This window comes from Oryctolagus cuniculus, chromosome X, assembly GCF_051225735.1.
Source record: "Oryctolagus cuniculus isolate XC-2025 breed Fujian yellow rabbit chromosome X, ASM5122573v1, whole genome shotgun sequence".
In the NCBI taxonomy this organism is placed as follows: domain Eukaryota; kingdom Metazoa; phylum Chordata; class Mammalia; order Lagomorpha; family Leporidae; genus Oryctolagus; species Oryctolagus cuniculus.
In genome coordinates this window covers 18,777,742-18,795,056 of record NC_142888.1, presented here as the reverse complement: position 1 = coordinate 18,795,056, position 17,315 = coordinate 18,777,742, and the positions used below count along the sequence as shown (strand labels likewise).

Below are 17,315 nucleotides of genomic sequence, written 5' to 3'. Positions count from 1 at the left end.
GAAAAAGAAATTAAAGGGATACAAATGGGAAAGGAGGAAGTCAAACTATCCCTGTTTGCAGATGACATGATACTATATATAGAGGACCCAATAAACTCCTATAAGAGGCTACTGAAACTCATAGAAGAGTTTGGTAAAGTAGCAGGATACAAAGTCAACACTCAGAAATCAACAGCCTTTGTATACACAGGCAATGCCAGGGCCGAGGAAGAACTACTAAGATCAATCCCATTCACAATAGCCACAAAAACAATAAAGTACCTTGGAATAAATTTAACCAAGGAGGTCAAAGACCTCTATGATGAAAATTACAAAACACTAAAGAAAGAAATAGAAGATGACACAAAAAAATGGAAAAACCTGCCATGCTCATGGATTGGAAGAATCAATATCATCAAAATGTCCATTCTCCCAAAAGCAATTTACAAGTTCAATGCAATACCAATCAAAATACCAAAGTCATTCTTCAAAGACCTAGAAAAAACGATGCTAAAATTCATATGGAGAAACAGGAGACCCAGAATAGCTAAAGCAATCCTTTACAATAAAAACAAGGCCGGAGGCATCACAATTCCAGACTTCAAAGCATACTACAGGGCAGTTATAATCAAAACAGCCTGGTACTGGTACAAAAACAGATGGATAGACCAATGGAACAGAATAGAATCACCGGAGATCAATCCAAACATCTATAACCAACTCATATTTGACAAAGGACCTAAAACCAACCCCTGGAACAAGGACAGCCTCTTCAACAAATGGTGCTGGGAAAACTGGATGTCCACATGCCGCAGTATGAAGCAAGACCCCTACCTTACACCTTATACAAAAATCCACTCAACATGGATCAAAGAACTAGAGTTGCGCCACGACACCATGAAACTAATTGAGAGCATAGGGGAAACCCTCCAAGATATCGGAATAGGCGAAGAATTCCTGGAGAAGACCCCACAGGCACGGGTAATCAAAGATAAAATAAACAAATGGGATTACCTAAAATTGAAGAGTTTCTTAACAGCAAAGGAAACAGTCAGGAAAGCGAAGAGGCAACCAACAGAATGGGAGACGTTATTCGCAAACTACACAACAGATAAAGGATTAACAACTAGAATCTACACAATGATCAAAAAACACCACAGAATCAAAACAAACAACCCAATAAAAAAATGGGCCAAGGACCTTAACAGGCATTTTTCAAAAGAGGAAATCCAAATGGCCAACAGGCACATGAAAAAATGCTCAGGATCCCTAGCCATCAGGGAAATGCAGATCAAAACCACAATGAGATACCACCTCACTCCGGTTAGATTGGCTTACATACAGAAATCAACCAACAACAGATGCTGGCGAGGATGTGGAGAAAAGGGGACACTAATCCACTGTTGGTGGGAATGCAAGCTGGTAAAGCCACTATGGAAGACAGTCTGGAGAGTCCTCAGAAACCTGAACATAGCACTACCACAGGACCCAGCCATCCCACTCCTTGGAATATACCCAAATGGAATTAAAGGGGTGAAAAAAGCCATTTGCACCTCAATATTTGTTGCAGCTCAATTCACAATAGCTAAGACATGGAATCAACCTAAATGTCCATCAACGGATGACTGGATAAAGAAACTATGGGATATGTACTCTATGGAACACTATACAGCAGTAAAAAACAACGAAATCCGGGCATTCACAACAAAATGGAGGAAACTGGAAAACATCATGCTGAGTGAAATAAGCCAGTCCAAAAGGGATAAATATCACATGTTTTCCCTGATTGATGGCAACTAAACGAGCACCTAAAATGATACCCATTGAAGTGAAATGGACACTATGAGAGACAATGACATGAGCAGCCCTTGTCTAGACTGCTGAGGAAAAACTTACTATTTTGTTCCTTTAGTATTTTTGTTGTTGTTGTTGTTGCTCGGTATGCTCTACACAAGACCACTGGTTGAACTCTGCAATCAATGCACAACCATTCTTAAGCGTTTAAAAATTAAAAGGAAATTGATCTTTGTGGAACATGGGAGTGGGAATAAGAGAGGGAGGAGATATATAGGACGGCACATACTCACTCAGACCTACCTCCAATGGTGGAACTGGAAATGTGCCAGGGGATTTCAACTCAATCTTACCAAGGAGGCAGGTACCAATGCCAGCACACTTGGTAAAGAGACAAATATAAATACACAACTGATCCAAAAGATAGGGTAAGTGTCGAAGAGATTACACAAATAAGACCAGTGTAAGCAAATAATGAAAGATAGAATCAAAAGGGTTGAGAATGATCCTGCGGGGGAAGCAGGTCACACAGCAGACGCATAGAATGGCAAATGCCCAAAACAGCACTCCTGCCTCAGAATCAACCCTTGGGACATTCGGATCTGACTAAAAGGTCCATGAGAGTCTCGCAGGCATGGAAAGCCATGACACGGTGGCAAAAAACAATCTAAATGAAGGATCCTGGCGAACAACACTCCAGCAGAAGGATCAGGCCATCAAGGAGAGAGGCGCCTTTCTCTGAAGGGAGGAAGGAACCTCCACTGTGATATGGCCTTGACTAAACAAATTCAGAGTTGGTGAACTCAAGGGGCCTCCATAGCCTAGACAGCTCGTAGCAAGAGTCTCGGGTGATTGCTGACGTCATAAATAAGAGTGCCAATTGTTAAATCAACAACGGGAGTCACTGGGTTCATGCTCCCCTCGCAGGATCTCTGTCCTTAATATGTTTATCTATGAAACTCAAAAACAACACTACTAGTCGAACAATACCCTATACCTGGTTCGGTTGTGTGAGTGCAACCTGTTGAAATCCCTGCTTAGTATATACTAAATTGATCTTCGGTATATGAAGGTAACCGAAAATGAAACGTGATGAAGGGGGGAGAGGGGAGAGGAAGTGGGTGAGGGGAGGGCCACGGGAGGGAGGGAGGTCGGGGGGAAGCCACAACAATGCAAAAGATGCATTTTATATTCTACTTAAAACTATTGGTTGAGCTCTGTAATTAATACACAATTACTCTTAGGTGTTTAATTAATGCTATAACTAGTACTCAAATAGTATTTTACACTTTATGTTTCTGTGTGGGAGCAAAATGTGGTAATCTTTACTTAACATATGCTAAATTGATCTGTATATAAAGATAATTGAAAATTAATTGTGATGTGAAGGGGAAGGGAAGAGGGAGTGGGAGAGGGGAGCGTTGTGGATGGGAGGGAAGACACGGAGGGGGGGGAGGAGGCTATTGTGGTCCATAAGCTGTACTTTGGAAATTTATGCTCATTAAATAAATAAAAAAAGAGAATTAATGGTAAAACTACTACTCAAACAGTACTCTGTATTTTTTGCATCTTTGTGGGTGCAGTCTGTAGAAATCTTTACTTAGTATATACTAAATTGATCTTCTATACATAAAGATAATTGAAAATGAATCGTGATGTGAAGGGGAAGGGAAGAGGGAGTGGGAGAGGGGAGCGTTGTGGATGGGAGGGAAGACACGGGGGGGGGGGGAGGCTATTGTGGTCCATAAGCTGTACTTTGGAAATTTATGCTCATTAAATAAATAAAAAAAAGAGAATTAATGGTAAAACTACTACTCAAACAGTACTCTGTATTTTTTGCATCTTTGTGGGTGCAGTCTGTTGAAATCTTTACTTAGTATATACTAAATTGATCTTCTATACATAAAGATAATTGAAAATGAATCTTGATGAAGAATGGGATGGGAGAGGGATTGGGAGATTGGATGGTTGCGGGTGGGAGGGAGGTTATGGGGACAAAAGCTGCTATAATTCAGAAGTTGTACTTTAGAAATTTATATTTATTAAATAAAAGTTGAAAAAATAAATAAAATCCAGTCAGGTGCACTGAACTCTGTTTGCCTAACACATGCTCATTGCCAATCAATGCACTTAAAAATTGTCGCTCCCCGTCTTCGTGGAGGAACGACACAGGACCCTGCGCTGTTCTTTTGTCTGCTCGGCCCTCCCCGGGTTTGCTGCTGGTTCTTCCCGGGTTGGCTACCGTCCCTTCCACCTCCGTGGAAGGGCGGTTCCCCCTGCCACATTCCCCACTTCCGCGGGGGAGCGGCACACCGCCGGCCGGCTCTCTCGGGGGCTGCACAGGTGTTCCTCAGGTGGATGTTCCCCTTAGATGTTCCTGGTGCATGTTGTCTCTCTCCTCCTTTATAGTCCTCTTCCACCAATCCCAACTCTGCTACCCACACGCCGAGTACGCTGCTCTCCTCCAATCAGGAGCAGGTCCTACAGTTTATTGGTTGAACTGGAGGCAGCTGTGTAGAAGCTGTTTCTCCCTTCTCAGCGCCATATTGTGGGAGAGCAGATGCATAGAATAAGTCTTAATTCCAGTAACTTAGTCTAGTCCGAGTTGCTCCCCACAAAAATAAATAAATAAATAAATAAATAAATAAATAAATAAATAAACAAGTAAAAACATAACAGTTGTGAGGAGGAGTGAGGAAGTAACTGAAAAAGGTTAAGAAGGAATCTATAAACTGGTTTACATGCAGATGTCTGAGTTATCCTTTAAGTGTCTCTGACTTTTCTTCTATTTCATTTCCTACTCAACATCTTGATATCAGTAAACCATTGACTATGAAGTTAATTTGTGTGACAACAATATGCTTTTAATATAAATAAGAGGAAGTTCATGTTAAAAAGAACAGCATCACACTCAAATATTGTACATAGTAGTGTACACCTGGTACTGCTATATTTTTCAGAACACATTTAGCTTTTCCCATAAGTATTAACAAGCAGCAATTCTGAGGATAACATTTGATGCCAGATAATATCTTCAGTGTGTTAAAATAATAAAATTGTCCCCATGTTCTTATGCTAATGAATCAAGAGACTCCAACTACCAATATTAATTAGAAATTACTGAGTATTCAAAAATGTCACAGCCTTGTATGTGTACAATAGTGCCTCTTTTAAAATTTGACATGCCCAAGACCCCTAAATTTGAGACAGTAATTATATTTTTTGGTACATAATTACTTTTGTCACTTGTCTTTAGAAATTGGAGTGAGAGTAAATGGAAAAAGAAGAACCTTGTTTCTCACTTAAGGAGTTAGTCTCATATAAATTATGTCTATTTTCCTGAACCCATACCAATTATTTCCAGTTCCTTTAACAATAATGTAAATGAATTGTTAAACTATTTATAACATTTTAAAATGAGTTTCTAGGGAAAATCTCTTTAACAGAAATCCGTAAGAAGATAACACGAGTTTCAAGGCAATACTGTTCTTTGAAAAAATCTTCATATGACTTATAATAAAATGCCTGATCATAAATACAATTCATGTTAAAAATAAGATAGAATATGGAACTATATCTGTCATCATATAACAAAACTACAGAATGCAATCATTTTGTGTTTAGCGTTTCTGTTTCAACAAGATCATTTCTAGTACAGCTGGTAGTAACCTGTGGTTCAATGGAACTCACAGCTGTATACTGGATGCCATTTTATACTGTGTTGATGATTAATGATCTAGATCATGTAATAACAATTTAAAAAAAAAAAGTAATAGGCTGGCGCCGCGGCTCACTAGGCTAATCCTCTGCCTGCGGTGCTGGCACTCCAGGTTCCAGTCCTGGTCGGGGCACTGGATTCTGTCCCGGTTGCCCCTCTTCCAGTCCAGTTCTCTGCTGTGGCCTGGGAAACCAGTGGAGAATGGCCCAAGTGCTTGGGCCCTGCACCTGCATGGGAGACCAGGAGAAGCAGCTGGCTCCTGGCTCCTGGCTTCAGATCAGTGCAGTGCGCCGGCCATAGCGGCCATTTGGGAGGTGAATCAACGGAAGGAAGACCTTTCTGTCTCTTTCTCTCTCACTGTTTATAACTCTGTCTCTCTCTCTCTCACTGTCTAACTCTGCCTGGAAAAAAAAAAAAAACTAATATACAATGCTTTTAAAATTTGTATTTGTCTATATTTATTTGAAAAGCAGATAGCAAGAAAGAGATCTCCAATTGTTGTTTCACTTTCCAAACACATGTAAAAGGTGAGACTGGGCCAGGCAAAAACCAGGATGTTGCTCCCCCTCTTCTTGGAGGAATGACACTAGACCCTGCGCTGTTCTTTTGTCTGCTCGGCCCTTCCCGGGTTTGCTGCTGGTCCTTCCCGGGTTGGCTGCTGATCCCTCCACCTCCGTGGAGGGGCGGCTCCCCCTGTCACTTTCCCCACTTCTGCGGGGGAGCAGCACACTGCCGGCCGGCTCTCTCGGGGGCTGCTCAGGTGTTCCTTCAGATAGATGTTCCTGGTGCATGTTGTCTCTCTCCTCCTTTATAGTCCTCTTCCACCAATCCCAACTCTGCTACCCACACGCTGAGCACGCTGCTCTCCTCCAGTCAGGAGCAGGTCCTACAGTTTATTGGTTGAACCGGAGGCAGCTGTGTAGAAGTTGTTTACTCCTCTCCCAGCGCCATATTGTGGGAGAGCAGATGCATAGAATAAGTCTTAATTCCAGTAACTTAGTCTAGTCCGAGTTGCTCCCCACACCAGGAGCCTGAAATTCAGTCTGGGTTCTCCTGTGCGGGTGACAGGGATACAACTACTTGAGCTTTGAGCTGCTGCCTCCCAGGCTGTGCATAAGTAGGAAGACAGAATCAGAAGTGGAGCAGAGACTGGAATGCAGTCACTCTGATAAGGGATGCTGTCATCCCAAGTAGCATCTTAACTGTTGTGCCAAGTACCTGCCCAAAATTGGATGTTTTTACATATTCTATAGTTCTAGTTATTGAGAATTTTTAGTAATTAGGAGATAATGTAGTTACCAAGAGAATCTGAAATAAATACTGATGCTCATAAAAGCAGTTCCTATGAATTTTTAACCTAAGAATGGTTTGATAAGGTAAAGGTACTAGAAATAGAATAAGCATTTCTCCACCATTTATCAACTGTACTAAACACTGAGCCAGCTGTTTCTAATGTGCCATCTCATTTGGCTCCAAGTACTGAATAATGATTGATTATAAACCTTTGTTTTACAGATAAGATATGTTCAGAGGAGTTAGATGCTTAGAGTAACTTCAGGTGTAATTGGTACATTCCAATTTTACTGTTATTCTCTTTGAACCGTTTCCCTCCCTAATGAAATTTTGGTGAATCTGGACTCTAAGTAGATCCTAGAAGCATAATCAAGTACAGAGATACCATAAGGAGTACTTGGACTATTGTGGCACTTACTTTCCTCGAATTGGGAATACCTGAATGCAACAGACAGATGCTGAGTTCATGTAAATGCTCAAACTCGGCATAAGCAGAGGGGATAAAGAATATTTTGATGGTGACTGTATATTAAATTTAAGAATCCAAAGCCTTAATGAAATGTATTTTCATTGTCAGTCCTGGAGCCCTTTATTTAAAACAGGGGTAAGTGGAACTAGAGTGTGAACCGAGGGAAAAATAGCCTTCTGATGAGCATGGCAGTGCTTTCTAAGCAAGGGGATATTTGGTAGAACTGAACTTAACATTTCTATACTGTCAGATGTTAGATGCATACCATGTCCTCAGTACTCTGAAAATTTTCACCCCAACTCACAATAAGCATGTTGTCTTCTTTTCAGTAGTCACTATCAGGCTAAACCCATTTTGTCATTACTTACTAGATTTTCTTGGTGTTTAACTTTAATCTGATTTCAGTGATGTCACTGAGTAGAATGTATGAACAGAGGAATGCATTGATTGCAGAGGGGGAAGGAACTGAAGAATGGAGGGCTATAATTTAGTGATTAGGTGTTATTTTCCTCACTCCACCTTACATCTCTAACAATGCTAATTTTCAGCAATATATGAAGCAACTAGATTGGGTCACTTAAAGCTACTGTTATTCTCATGTAAACAATTTGGAAGTTCAAGCATTAATTCAGGACTTAGAATTAATAACATATTTCTGCAGACCTTGAAAGTTTGCTGTAACTTCAGCCCTTCTTTTTCTGAGTTGACAAAAATCACATTTCTTTTCTACACTTAAGGTATCTATTAGAGGGTGGTGGTCAGAATGTATTGCCTGGCAGTCAATTAGGTGAATATTGGCTTCATGCTGCTTGCTTTATAATCCTTGATCTGAATGTGTGTAAATGAGTTTTTTAAAAAAATTAGATGTTAATATTTATTTAGTTTATACCATGTACCAAGTAAGATGTTCAGCAATTACACCTTGTTCAGTCTTCATTAGCCCAATTTTGCAAATAATTAGTAAGCTGAAGCTTGGCATGGTTGAAAACATTCACAAGGCCTGAGACTGGTTAGTGTTGAATTCTAAAATCAATACCAAGAAATCTGGCTTCAGATATATACGTATGACTACTGTGAAACATCTCATAAACATACACCACATTTTTTGTCAATCTAGAACATACTATATCCTTTTCCATTTGTATTCTGAAATGTGTAGGTCTCTTCCATCTTCATCGAGCTCCTTTTCTGATACTGGGAAGTGTTTAGAATCTTTATGATCTTTGAAATCTCTCAATTGAAAAGGTCTTTTGTCGCTCCCCGTCTTCGTGGAGGAACGACACAGGACCCTGCGCTGTTCTTTCGTCTGCTCGGCCCTCCCCGGGTTTGCTGCTGGTTCTTCCCGGGTTGGCTACTGTCCCTTCCACCTCCGTGGAAGGGCGATTCCCCTGCCACTTTCCCCACTTCCGCGGGGGAGCGGCACACCGCCGGCTGGCTCTCTCGGGGGCTGCGCAGGTGTTCCTTCAGATAGATGTTCCTGGTGCATGTTGTCTCTCTCCTCCTTTATAGTCCTCTTCCACCAATCCCAACTCTGCTACCCACACGCTGAGCACGCTGCTCTCCTCCAATCAGGAGCAGGTCCTACAGTTTATTGGTTGAACCGGAGGCAGCTGTGTAGAAGCTGTTTTTACTCCTCTCCCAGCGCCATATTGTGGGAGAGCAGATGCATAGAATAAGTCTTAATTCCAGTAACTTAGCTTAGTCCAAGTTGCTCCCCACAGTCTTTTAGAACCCCCTTTTGGTAGCTCAGGGGTTGTCAGTAAACAGATACTTCTAACAAGAAGGTAAAATTATGGTTATTGTTATAAAGATGAATAAAGCTATGAAATCAAATGTAAGTAAATGGATATAATAATAGCTCTTCTTGGAGAGGCAGTTAGTGAAGCTTATTTAAACTACCCAGCAAATTTGCAACAAAGTTATATACTGTAAAAAGATCCTCACCAAGATTTTGATGATATTGTGACTAGCCAGGCTTATCAAAGTGAATATTTGATTGAAAATAAAGGTAGAACATCTGCCATTCTATGAGTCTGCTGTGCATCCTGCTTCCCATGTTGGATGGTTCTCTCCCTTTTTGATTCTATCAGTTGGTATTAGCAGACACTAGTCTTGTTTGTGTGATCCCTTTGACTCTTAGACCTATCAGTGTGATCAGTTGTGAACTGAAGTTGATCACTTGGACTAGTGAGATGGCACTGGTACATGCCACCGTGATGGGATTATATTGGAATCCCCTGGCACGTTTCTAACTCACCATGTGGGGCAAGTCCGATTGAGCATGTCCCAAATTGTACATCTCCTCCCTCTCCTATTGCCACTCTTATAATTTAACAGGGATCACTTTTCAGTTAAAATTTAAACACCTAAGAATAATTGTGTGTTAATTACAGAGTTCAACCAATAGTACTAGAACAACAACAAAAAAATACTGAAATTTTAGGCATGGAAAGCCAAGACACTCTGGGGAAAAAAAAGAACTAAATGAAAGATCTCCGCGAGTGAGATCCCAGTGGAAAGAATGGGGCCATCAAAGAAGGAGGTACCTTTCTCTGAAGGGAGGAGAGAATTCCACTTTGACTATGACCCTGTCGGAATAACATCAAAGTCGGCGAACCAAAAGGCTTCCATAGCCTTGGCAACTCATGACTAGAGCCTAGGGAGATTACTGACGCTATAAACAAGAGTGTCAAATTGTTAAGTCAACAACAGGAGTCACTGTGTACTTACTTCTGATGTGGGATCTGTCCTTAATGTGTTGTCCAATGTGAAGTAATGCTATAACTAGTACTGAAACAGTATTTTACACTTTGTGTTTCTGTGTGGGTGCAAACTGATGAAATCTTTACTTAATATATACTGAATCAATCTTGTATATAAAGATAATTGAAAATGAATCTTGATGTGAATGGAATGGGAGAGGGAGTGGGAGATGGGAGGGGTGCGAGTGGGAGGGAAATTATGGGGGGAAGCCAATGTAATCCATAAACTGTACTTTGGAAATTTATATTTACTAAATAAAAAAAATCTGAATCACACAAAATAAATAAAGGTAGAAGTCATTTTCAGATATTTCATTGATCCCTACAGGGAATATAGAATCCAGCTCATTAGAGTGGTGATGGAAAGAAGGAAGAACAGGCTGTAGGAGAAAATGGGAGGTGAAAGAGAATTTGCCTACCGCCCTAGCATTTCTGAGAAATCTGAAAACTGTCTGAGTTGTACTTGAAACTTTCACTTGGCAAAAATAACTTTTCAAGTCCAGATGTATTGCATTAGCTTAATTGATCATAAGTATCTAGGGATTTTTTTTGTTCCTTAGCTTTTCTAAGAGCATACTTTTGTAGATGTTAGATTAATTCATGCTCTTAGAAAGTCTTCTAGTTTCCAAAGATGCTTTGAAAATTTTATATGTGATAAAATTTTTGTTCTTATCAGTCTTTTGTGTATATGTCTATTGAAGCAAGCTAAAACACTGCAAACTACTTAAGTTCAATATTTATAATTTTATATTTTTCTAATTATATGCTGTGGTTTTTATGAAGTAGTAGATAGCCTTAGTATTGATCTGTATTATTTCTAAATATGTGTGCAAGACATGCAAAGATTTCATCTTTGTTAATCACTGAAGTGGGGGTAGTTAAATAAACTACATACATAGGTAGCTACTGTCCTCCCATGTTCGGGAACAGATGAAGCTTATGCTATCGCCAAAGGAACCATTTGGCCTTTCACAGAACTTATTGGAGACTGAACCTTAAATTGTTTTCTGTTGTACCACCTTTTTGTTACATGTTGCATTCTATTGTTTGTTGTTAAAACTTGAAATCAAAAATTACCTAGCGTTATATATTTCTATATATTTATTCTCTAACTACTCTTTAAGATGTATACTAGGAAATAGTAAAATGACTTAGATCTAAATAGATACTGAATTGACTCTGTAGTGTCTTTTCTTTTTAAGATGTTATTTATTTGAAGTAGTGGAGAGAGGGAGGGAGGGAGAGGGAGAGGGAGGGAGAGAGAGACTGAGAATCTTCATCTGCTGTTTCACTCCCTAAATGGTAGCAACAGCCAGTGCTGGGCCAGGCAGAAGCCAGGAACATGAAACAGACCTGGATTTCACACATGGATGGCAGGGGCACAAGAAATTGGGCCATCTTAAGCCAACCGACATCCCTACTTCCCTTCTTCCCTTCTTTGCTTTCTTCCTTCCTTTTTAGTGCTTGTCCTAAGCTACTTCTTTGAAAGTAACTTCACATCATGAGTGTGAGTGAAAAGAATTCAATACCACTGATGACATTTGAAAGAGGTTTAATAAAAGTCACATATAAATCATAAAATTGGGAACATGTACTAAGGGAGTAACAAATTTGGTTAGGTCCTTTAATTAGATAATTATTTAGAAGAAATAGACTTATTCACAGAGGTGTAACAAAATCTATATTTCTGAAATCTAAGCATTTTTAATGTTAAATTTCACTGCTGCCCTTTTCTCTTGTCATAAGGAGAAAAAGATTGTTATTTGACATTAGAGAACAAACATTGCTGACATTTGTACCTAATAATGGTATAGAAATTTAATTAGCATGACGGGTTTTTCAAATATGGTACTAAAGCATCACTTTAATAAAAATGACAAGAAATACATAATGAAATATCATGTATGTATTTGTGTATGAATATATAAATTGTAAGTTCTTAATAAAATATGTTAAAGCATATAAATTTGAGGATATTATCTACTGACAGGCAAAAATTTTAGTATACTTCTCTGGGGATGCATCTATATTTGGAAATAATTTGGCTCATATTTCAGGCTTAATTAGCAAATGAGCTATAAATCTCCATTGTATAAATCTAGATAGGAGAAATTCAAATCCATGAGAAGTCAATATTTAACTAAACATTTCATTAAAAATAGCTTTTCAAAACTTTAGTGTATTTAAAAAAAAGTTATCTTGAGGAATACCTCAGTGGTCAAGGTCCTTCTTCATGGATTCCTACGTTGCTGAACAATTTGACATTTTCAATCTACCTTGTTGTGTCTGTCACTTTTGGTGCGTGTGATGATCAACTTTTGGAAAGTGGACCTTGGACCTTAAATATTGTATAATTTTTTTGATATTAGGCAGACTGTCTAATGCTGTGCCATGCATTAATATTAATTTTCAAAGTTTAGGTCTATGAAAATAAGAAATACGTTTTGCCTTAATTTCTCTCTTGTAGCCATTGAGAAAGCTCGGGTCAGTTTAACCTTTTTATTTTAATCTGATTAAAAGTGAAAGAATAGATAATTTTAAAAAGTCAGATATAATGGAAATATTAAGTCAAATACAGTTTATACAAAACTGTTGGGCATTCTTCAAGATGCTCATTTATGTGAAGAGACTTTCTTTGTTCCTTTAATTCCCCTCTACTCACTGTATAGATCCATATGGCTCTTGGATTTAATTTTAAAACTATCAGCTCACAACTAGCTTCACTGGTGCATTATGCTAACACTTACGCAAAATAATAAAATGTAAATCCTGGATCAATATGGCAAGAATACTATTTCTGATTCTTGAACAAATACATTAAAGCAGACATTATGTATCAGAGAAAATAAAGAGTATATTGGATCACATATGCTTTAGAGACTCAATCTGAGTTTGGAAATAAGTATTTCATAGATCAAATAGTGTTTTATTCCCTCATGTTCCTTTACCAAAATATATAAAAACAGTGAAAATACCAGCTTACATATAAAAATGTGAAAATTATTTCTTTCCTAGTAACTTTCAAAACATGTAACAAAATATACTATCATGTTGAATGACAAGAAAAATAATTGATTAAATTCTGAAAACCAACTTACGATATATTGACCATCAAATTGTTTAACTATTTTCTGAAAAAGTGTAGGTTGACATTTTGACACTTTCAAAGTGTTCCTGGTCCTGGCTTACATAACTCAGAAAACAGACTCAACATGAATCTCAAGGGCAGTACTGAATGTTAATGTTTCCATTTTTGGCCTCATGGCAGAAAGAGTTTTATTAACCCATATAAGCTCTGGATGTCAAAGGCATGATAGTATGAACGCCACACAAAATATTTATATATTCATTTTGTACTAAACTGTTTCACTTGAATATGTAACCTGAAAATCTAAAGAGATGAAGTAAAAAGAACCGATTTTATGATGCTCTAAAATGTTGAGGCTTGAAAACTAAATGTCCCAGGGTACAGATATTCATGCATTTGAAATTATGATTCAACCATTCTTGGAAGTTCCTCTAATGTCTGCCATATAGTTTGAATAACTAAGATTTAGATTATTGTTTCACAAGGAGGGACAGTAGGTTTGCCAGAGAGTTACAGGCTGAGTTCCAAATCTGCATCTCCATTTTTGCATGATCTAACAAAATATTCTATGAATCAAACTAGTTGGCTAGAAGTTTTGAGTTCTTGGTTGTGAGAAATGCTAAAAAATTGTGGCAGGTAAAGTCTTGGGGAACCCAGAACTCCCAGCAGAGTGTTTCTACTCTAGAGTAGCCTCCTCTGTTTACTATTCTTATGTAGGCTCTGTATTTACTCTTGTTTACCCCTATTTATCTTTACAAAAATGTATACTATATTTTTAAAGAGTGAAGGTACCACTTTATGATTGCAGTGTTTAATTGGGGAAAACAATGACATTTTCAAAGTCAAATCTGCAAGTTTGAGAGCTAGAATTGGAACTGCTCTGGTTATATTGCAGAGTTTAGTTGAGGAAAAATGATTATTTTCTGCCAAAGATAGTGTAATTGTAATCAGAATTTAAAGGGAAAAATAATTCTGCCTATATATTGTAATATTTGTGCAGTTATATGTGCCTGCCCTGTCCCCAAGTGTTTATTGGTAATTACTTGCTTAGACTATATAGTGAGAAGGAAGGAGAAATCTCTATTCTAGTCAATCTTACACTACATTTAGTGGAAACAAATAATGACTAAAATAATACAAAATAAAGTATTGAGTAGTGACAGTACTATGGTACTACGATTTTAGCAATGATGGAAGTAGAAAATAACTTGAACAACTTTAGATAGCATCCTTATGGAAAATGCCTGTGGAAAGGTGACACTTAAACTAGGTCCTGAATGATAAGGAGACATTATTTATAGACCTGTTGGCAAAGGAATTCAGGTAGAGGGAACAACTTGACATATTTCTGGAAGAGAGGAAATTGTGTCTGAAACAGAATGAGAAGATTAGAATGATGTATAATTAGGTTGGAGAAGCAATTGAGTGCTAGATCATATGAGGATTTCAAATAAGAAATTTGAATTTTAGTTAATAGAGTAATGGAAATCAATGGATTTTATACAGTGGGAAGTCATCTGCTTTTTAGATTGAATGGAGGAGGAGCAAGCAAAGGAACTAGAAAGCAGCACCTAGTTGGATGTGAGGATGATTAAAGAGGGTAGTTTAAGGGAAGGCAGTGTCAAGCATGAAGGGGTGCTCAATTAGGTGGGAAATCAAAATATCAGAGTAGATGCAATGAGTATCAACAAATGGTTACTAGATTTGGGGACTGGAAATGTTGCTGGTGACCTTTAAAAAGACGTTTCAATATGATGGTGGAAAAAGTGAGCAGTAGGGTAGGTGGAATATTTTTCAGTGCAGAGTAAAACATAATAGGACGATGAAAGATTGAATCATGAAGGTGGTTTTATTTGTATGATAATAGAAAATGTCAATAAGGAATGAGAGATTGAAAATACTAGAAGTGCAAATAAATTTAAGAGACAAAGCCTTGAAAAGTTCAGAACATCGAGAATAACAAGCAGAACATTCTACAGTACACATACTATTATCTGAATACATGGCTTCTCTGCATATGGTCCAGTTCAATTAATGATGGAAACTTGTAAATTTTATTGAACTCTGTAGCAGAAAATTACTTGGAATGGTTCTAGTGTGGTAAAACAATGCATTTTCCGAGAACTGGCAGAAATAAATTGCACTTATTTGGGAGGGAATGTTTCCTACAAACAGATTAGATTACTAGTTTCCTTTAAAAATGTCTTTCAGGTGCTTCAAGAAGATCTTGAACAGGAACAAGTGAGAGTTAATTCTCTTACTCACATGGTGGTAGTAGTTGATGAATCTAGTGGAGAGCATGCGACTGCTGCTTTGGAAGAACAACTTAAGGTCAGATTACTTTTTTCTTTAATAAATATGTCTTTCAAAATGATTAAAGTTATAAATTACATTCTAATTTTCTAAATGTTGTTCCAATGTAATATACTAAAATAAATTAAAATTACTTTGCATTTATGAATATTCTCCTTTCATCAAGTTTATATCACTCACTAACCTAATTTCCTGGCCTTTGTATGAATACAAAAATGTAAATCTGTTTTTCTTTTAAATCGTGGTTGAATTCCATGAACTAGAAAACTAATCTGATTAATTATGTTTATGTCCTTTTTAAACCCGCCTTCTGCCAGATAACAAAAATGAAAACCACAAGAGTCACATGTCATTCAATAATGAGAAATTAAATTCCTTTGGTGTATTTAGTTCTGTAAACCTTAAGTTTCAGTCTTGATGAGAGCATGGTAGGATGTTCAAGTCATGAAATTCGGGTTGGAGTGGATACTTAGCCATTCAAGTCTTCGTTTAACCTAAGTTAAAGTAATTTTTTTTTTAGAAAAAAAGATAAAATGAATATTGTAATATTTTATCTTCCAAATGGGGAACAACAAAGTATTACTGTAGAAAAAATCCAACAAGATGTTTGAGCATACACATATATAAAAATCAATGTTAAAAACAATTTATATATTATATATAGTCATTCAGAACTACATATGGTTTATATATGTATACATACACACATACGTTTGTTTTTGAGACATTCATTGTATTCACCAAATACTTGTCTTTTCTTTGTAACAGTTAAGGACAGATGTGTCTAAGAATGTAATCAATGCGGGCTTAAATGGCTTTATCAGCACAAAGCAATTCCAAACATAGTTTCTTCTATCTAACTTATAAAAAAAACTCTTATCTCCCTTTATTTTTGTGTTAAGTGTATTTCGTTATGCTGGTAAAATGACATTTCATTTCTTCAGGTTACTGCTTTAGGCTACCAATATCCAGCAATGCTCCTCTCACTCTCTGTCATAGAATAAGAAAGGGGCAACTCTTGAACTAGCAAGTTGGACATGGCTACAGTAGGGCAGTTAATAGATACTGAAGACTCATGTTTATTCTCTTCATTTCAATGAAATTGTAGAAATCTAAAAAAGGGTTGTTACTGTAGATACCATAATAGATTGTTGAATATATGATCATTGACATTATATGCACACATACTCATGACCTGTGAAAGTGCTGTCTTTTAAGGAATTCTGTAATTTGGATATAAAATAAACTAAAAAAATTGGCTAAAATCTAATACTCAATGTTTCCCAGAAAAGATGAAATAAGGTTGGGAAATAGTAGTTGGAGGGGATGGTAATTGTTTAAAAAACACACAAAAACTTTACAGAAATTTTTCTAAGCCGGAAAATAGTTCTAATTAACAACTAAGAAACAGCTTCTTTAGGGGCCAGCATACTGATATAGCCACTTACAATATTGGAATCCTGTATTAAACTGTCCAAGTACGAGCTGCTCTGCTTCTAATCTGATTTCTTGCTTGTGAGCCCAGGAAAGCAGTTGGCAGTGGCCCAAGTGCTTGGGCCCCTGTCATCCACAGGGGAGACTTGGATGGAGTTTCTGGCTCCTGGCTTCAGCCTGACCTTTCCCTGGCTATTGTGATCAAATGAAGAGTGAACTGGTAGATGGAAGATAAATCTCTCCCTCTCCATCTCTCTAGTACTCTGCCTTTTAAATAAATAAATATTTTTAAAACTGCTTTAGCATTAACTAAGAACAACTAGCTTTACAACATAATTATTACAATGTGATATTTGTGGGACTAAGGCAACTTTTAAATAGTACATGGAAGTCATAGGTGATGATGAGGTTAGATCTTAAGTAGGATAAACAGGGAATGATGGACATAAGCTTTTTATTGTTATT

At 37.6% G+C, this 17,315-nt stretch overlaps 1 protein-coding gene across 15 annotated transcripts in view; it reads left to right on the top strand.

Moving 5' to 3' along the window:
• DMD (dystrophin) overlaps nucleotides 1-17,315 on the top strand; it is a 2,249,390-nt gene that overhangs the window by 728,122 nt on the left and 1,503,953 nt on the right. For all 15 annotated transcript variants that reach the window (XM_070067426.2, XM_051827673.3, XM_070067427.2 and 12 more), the window contains one exon: nucleotides 15,315-15,434. In XM_070067426.2, the coding sequence (XP_069923527.2) occupies nucleotides 15,315-15,434 (120 nt within the window). The remainder of the gene's footprint in view (nucleotides 1-15,314; nucleotides 15,435-17,315) is intronic.